Here is a 6,000-nt window from a genome sequence, read left to right as displayed (position 1 = left end):
TGATGCTAAAGCTGAAAAGTCCAGTACTTTGGCCACCTCATGCGAAGAGTTGACTCATTGGAAAAGACTCTGATGCTGGGAGGGATTGGGGGCAGGAGGAGAAGGGGACGACAGAGGATGAGATGGCTGGATGGCATCACTGACTTGATGGACGTGAGTCTGAGTGAACTCCGGAAGTTGGTGATGGACAGGGAGGCCTGGTGTGCTGGGATTCATGGGGTCGCAAAGAGTTGGACACGACTGAGCAACTGAACTGAACTGAGTGGTATTTTATTTCAAGAATCAAACTATGTGCCTTTTATGAGTTCTAATTTGCCTATGTTCGTAAACTAGAATATAACTTGTGATGAATTCTCACTATCCAGAATGTGTTCAAAATGCCCTATCAATACTATACAGCTTTCCCTATATCTTTTGCAAATTCTAAATCTTTAGAATGAAAAACTATCTTTAATGCCAAAATATTGTGATATGTTTTAAACTGATCAGTTCACTCATTTTTCAGGATTACTTATTCTTGACAATACTCCCATTTATGCTGGAATACAAATTTTGAGGTTACTTATTCACAACAATGTATGTGCCTTAAATATTGAGAGGTGACAATATACCTAATGGATTACTATATGAACAATATATCTGAGACACCAAGTAGCCTGAAATGTGCTCATGAAATCTATTTCAGTGGCACTAGTAATTTAATCTAGAGACTAGAAGACAAGCTGCATAAAGGAGTAATATTTAGTATTCAGCTATACTGTGAATATTATTTTTTGACAATCAGATATAGACACTTGAAAATTCCACAGTACTCTAGAGACCAAAAGGCACAGGTACAAGTGATTTATTATGTTTTTAAAAAATGATCAAGGGAATATTAACTCTGGAGGGTTTTTAATCAATTCAACACTATTATACACTAGAGGCAAAAAAATCTCCACAAACATTCCCTCACAAAGCCGGTAGTTTTGTGTTTACATAGTTATTATTATAGCAATTTTAAATGTTAATCTATGATACAATAATGTCACTTCAGAAAACATAAAAAATATAGTTTTTTAATAGCCATGCTCCCATTTTTGATGAAAGCTAGTCAGTTCATCCTAATGTTAGTTTGACACTTTGAAATGCACATGAGATGCAGTCCGCTCTGTAAACACTGCAGGCCAGAGGCCCTCAAACGGAGTAGAGAGAGGGCTCGTCATCACTCAAGTCTGAGTCATCCTCATCTACCCTTTCAAGGACCGACTTCTTCCCTTTACAGCAGGACACGATGAACCCAATGATGAACACCTGCAGAGGTAAACAGGCCGTATGTTATTTCTCAAACTTGAAATCTCCCAGAAAGCACTGACTTTAAAATCCAAACCCATCCATAAATGGGCCACTAATGGTCACGGCATTCCTGGGATGCCTGTACTTACCCCAAGAAAGGCCCAGTTCCCAAAGTAGTAGGCAGCACTGAAGAACCAGAACTTGTGAAGGAACAGGTAGGTCCGGGTGACAGTACACTGATCTATAAAAGCAATAAAGGACCAAGGTGGAGTAGCTTCTCTCTTGAAATAGACTATTAATACTTTACCTAAAAGGTTGTATTAAACAAAACTAAATCAGCTTTAGAGACAGGATGGAAATCTAGATCTATCTCCAAAGCGCACTCTTTCAATCACCTTAATGTAACATGACATTTTTAAAAGCGAGCACAACCAATATTAATTCCTGCTGTTAGGTATAAAAAAGTTGTATTGGCTAGTTCAATGTATTTAAACTAGAAAAAGCATTTTGACCTGGAATGCCAGACATGTCCTAAAACAAAACAGTTTTCCTGATGAAGAATGAAAAAAAGAAATGAACAAAGTAAGCAGATGTGGTTAGCATTAGGCTGCGCTTTTCTAAGAATCCAATTAAGAGATTCTGGGGGGAACTTCCCTGGTGGTCCAGTGGTTAAGAATTTGCATGACAATGCAGGAGACACGGGTTTGATCTCTGGTCTCTGGTTGGGGAATTAAGATCCCACACACCGCAGAGCAACTAAACCCACAAGCCACATGACCGAAGCCCATGGGCTCCAGAGCCCAGGGTCCACCAGACAAGCCCATGCACTGCAGTGAAGGTCCAGCACAGCCACGATATATAGGTAAGCTTTAACTGAATAATTAAAACAATAAAGTGATGACACCTTTAAAAGGAGATCTTTTTGAGCTTAAGAATGCTATTGAAAAGATGGCTGACTTGCGTACTCCCTGAACTTTCAGTTCAGTTCAGTCGCTCAGTAGTGTCCGACTCTCTGTGACCCCATGAATTGCAGCACGCCAGGCCTCCCTGTTCATCACCATCTGCCGGAGCTCACTCAGACTAATGTCCATCGAGTCAGTGATGCCATCCAGCCATCTCATCCTCTGTCGTCCCCTTCTCCTCCTGCCCCCAATCCCTGCCAGCATCAGAGTCTTTTCCAATGAGTCAACTCTTCACATGAGGTGGCCAAAGTACTGGAGTTTCAGCTTTAGCATCATTCCTTCCAAAGAACACCCAGGCCTGATCTCCTTCAGAATGGACTGGTTGGATCTCCTTGCAGTCCAAGGGACTCTCAAGAGTCTTCTCCAACACCACAGTTCAAAAGCATCAATTCTTCAGTGCTCAGCTTTCTTCACAATCCAACTCTCACATCCATACATGACCACTGGAAAAACCATAGCCTTGACTAGATGGACCTTTGTTGGCAAAATAATGTCTCTGCTTTAGACAATATTTATTATAACTTGAATCTAAAAACAATCATTTACTTTTTTCCTTCAAAAAAAACCAGAACGTAATTCTTAAGGAGAAAGCAGCAGACTGGTTATTTGATATCTTTTTGAGACTCCATATTATCTAAATTATCTGTTTCCATTAGCTTACAAAGTCCTTTAGGTATCTAATACATGACATCTAAGCAAATACTTGTTTATTAAAACCGTCTGTGGCATGGATCTCTGAAAAGCAGCATTTGGTCCTACTTTATCCCAGTCTCCTCCTCCCTTCCCATGAAGCTCAGCATGTCCTTCTGAATGGCTCAAGGCCCAGCTGGACAGACAGCCTCTGCTTCCTACAGGAAAACACGCAGTGTGGCAGGGACGTGCCTTCTCTTCACGGGCAGGGCAGCCAGTCTAATGCCAACCACTGAACCCCGAGGGCCCCCTGCACATTCCTCATTGTCTTTCTCAACAGAAAAGTCTAGAAGGAATAGCTGAAGCTTCCTAAGGAACACCAAGAAGGACTCGAGCAGCAGTGTGGAACCAATGTTTCTCTCCCCTCAGTTCTGCAGTCCCTGGCCCCCAAGGTGACATCTTCACACCAAGCCGTGCAGCTCAGGCAGCAGCAGAGCCTCCTGGGCGGGAAAGCCGCTGGTCAGTCACTCTGCCCACCCCCTGCCTCCGCCCCAGGACGACAGAACGGGCTTCACAGGAAGGTAACTTAGGAAATTTGTCACTTTTCCCACTAGGTTGGCCTCAGTATTCCAGAGTATCCCTCGGAGTACCTGGCATTCATATTTAATATGACTGATGAAGTAAACTAAATTGTTCAAAAGGGAGGTATTTTACTTAAAAATCATATTGATAACTAATGCATTTTCTAATTTCTTTTGACTAAAATCTGAGAAGATTCCAAGGATGTCAAAACAAGATACTTGAATCCATGTTGAAAATGAAAGCATAACTGAAATGTCCAGCACGGGAAAAGAGGTGCAGAACCTGGTTTCACAGATTTGGTGTCGGCTCTCGTTCGGCCACTTCTCTGCCATGTGAACAGGCACATCTGACCACTGACACTCGTGCGTGTCACCACCTTTCCTTACGGGCTCCTCCTAAAGACCAGATGAAGTCTGCAGAGTGGCAGTTCATATTAATTTTCTTCTTTTTTCTTCTTTAAGATATAACCAAGCCCATGATAAAGAATATAGTTTTCAAGAGCTGTTCAAATGGTGCCAATAAAAACTGATCTTAAGATTTTAGAAGGTGACTAGTGCTCCTTAGCACTAAGGAAAATACTTGTTTAGCTATTAGCATGACAACTCTGGACATGTGCATTATTGTTCTGTCTCTACAGTCAAAACAGATACAGATGGATTTGGTTTAATTTCAGTTTAGTTCAGTTCAGTCGCTTAGTCATGTCTGACTCTTTGCAACTCCACAAACTGCAGGATGTCAGGCCTCCCTGTCCATCACCAACTCCCAGAGTCCACCCAAACCCATGCCCATTGAGTCGGTGATGCCATCCAACCATCTCATCCTCTGTCGTCCCCTTCTCCTCCTGCCTTCAGTCTTTCCCAGAATCAGGGTCTTTTCAAATGAGTCAGCTCTTTGCATCAGGTGGCCAAAGTACTGGAGTTTCAGCTTCAAAATCAGTCCTACCAATGAGCACCCAGGACTGATCTCCTTTAGGATGGACTGGTTGGATCTCCTTGATGTCCAAGGGACTCCCAAGAGTCTTCTCCAACACCACAGTTCAAAAGCATCCATTCTTCGGTGCTCAGCTTTCTGAGCTCAGCGCTCAGTCCAACTCTCACATCCATACATGACCACTGGAAAAACCATAGCCTTGACTAGACGGACCTTTGTTGACAAAGTAATGTCTCTGCTTTTTAATATGCTATCTAGGTTTAATTTAAATGTGTATAATTCAGTAAAAGGATACTTGCTAAACAGTAACATACCTTTAAATAAAAACCAACTTGTAATGAAGAGACGAGCAGACTGTTTAAAAAAAAAAATGCCTGTTCACAATTAATTTGAAAACATCAATGGTATCTTTCATGGGTTAAGTACTACGTAAGCTCTGCTGTTCAAGCACAAACCTGTTTTTAAAAAAGTTATTCAACCCTCTCAACACTGCTAATGCTCTAAATTTAAAAAATAAAAGTTCTGTTACTTATTCCCACAGCTAAGGGTATCTGGGGGGGTCAGAACTAAAGTGAACTGGAAGCTTCAGGGCCAGAACAGGAACAAGATGGTGGCTGAACTGGCAGAAGCAGGTGAAATCAAATGACTTTTCCCAGGGCTCTATAACCCACTCAATGACACTTTAAATTGGCTACACCCACTGATACTTTCTCCTCCACAAAGAGTGTATCTTACTTTTCCTATCACATTATTTCACATGTTTACCACTTCCATTGTTTAAAGATCTGACACAAGCCTTCTAAAATAAAAGAGAGAGAAAAAAAAGTATGACCATTGTATTCTGCTTTGTTGTTGAAAAGTATCTAACAGCTTTTATCTTTATATGTATTTATCAGTATATTTATATGCACATAAAGGGGCAGATGTCCACAGAGGAATTCTGGTTAATAATCCTCATGCAAATATTTTATGTTCAAGTTACAACTCCACACTGAGTAAATACATGGAGGGGCTTCTCTCCACTCCCCTATCTGCTCTCTCCTAGCTGATCGTCTGCATCACAGGTATCTAGGAAATCTAGAGAAGTCTTTCTACTGTTATCTGAAACACCAGAATAAGTATTTTGAACTTGGTTTAACCTTCAAAATAAATGTGAATTGCTCAATTTAAGAACTGCATTCTAAAATCACAGGTGTTCAAGAGACTCTGGCTGTTATTCCTCAAAGGGACACATAAACTTCCAGCTAAACCAAAGAGTGGATGTTAACAATTAAAAACTAAAAATAAGGGTTCAGACAATAGCTTTTTTTTTTTTTCAGACAAGGTGGCCATATGAAAAAGACCAAAATTAAAAGAGCCAAGAAAGGGCACGGAAGTTATCTGAAAAAAACAATCAAGACTTGACTCCTGCTTCTTTCACTTTCCTCCATCTATTCTCACTTATCAAACTAGATGAATAACCAACAGAAAGTACAATTAAGCCTCTGTCTGTCGTATAACAACAGCTTTTACAAATGTACCCCTAAGTTTTATATACTTATTTCCTTTTAGACTGCTGGTTATGTCACTGTTAGTGTGTGCTGACTGCCACTAAGATAACTTTGGTTATTAACTGTAATAA

The 6,000-nt window shown here is 40.8% G+C and overlaps 1 protein-coding gene across 1 annotated transcript in view; it reads right to left on the bottom strand.

Moving 5' to 3' along the window:
• Window positions 1-828: 828 nt before the first annotated feature.
• Window positions 829-6,000, bottom strand: part of LMBRD1 (LMBR1 domain containing 1) — a 132,623-nt gene continuing 127,451 nt past the window's right edge. Inside the window, exons 15-16 of the mRNA XM_010848503.1 lie at window positions 1,425-1,516; window positions 829-1,293 (exon numbers count right to left, since the gene is read on the bottom strand). Coding sequence (XP_010846805.1) covers window positions 1,177-1,293; window positions 1,425-1,516 — 209 coding nt within the window. The 3' untranslated portion in view covers window positions 829-1,176. The remainder of the gene's footprint in view (window positions 1,294-1,424; window positions 1,517-6,000) is intronic.

The sequence above is a fragment of the Bison bison genome, unplaced genomic scaffold (genome assembly GCF_000754665.1).
Source record: "Bison bison bison isolate TAMUID 2011002044 unplaced genomic scaffold, Bison_UMD1.0 scf7180017864268, whole genome shotgun sequence".
NCBI lineage: Eukaryota > Metazoa > Chordata > Mammalia > Artiodactyla > Bovidae > Bison > Bison bison.
The sequence above is the reverse complement of the archived record's forward strand: the minus strand, read 5'-3'. Positions and strand labels throughout refer to the sequence as shown.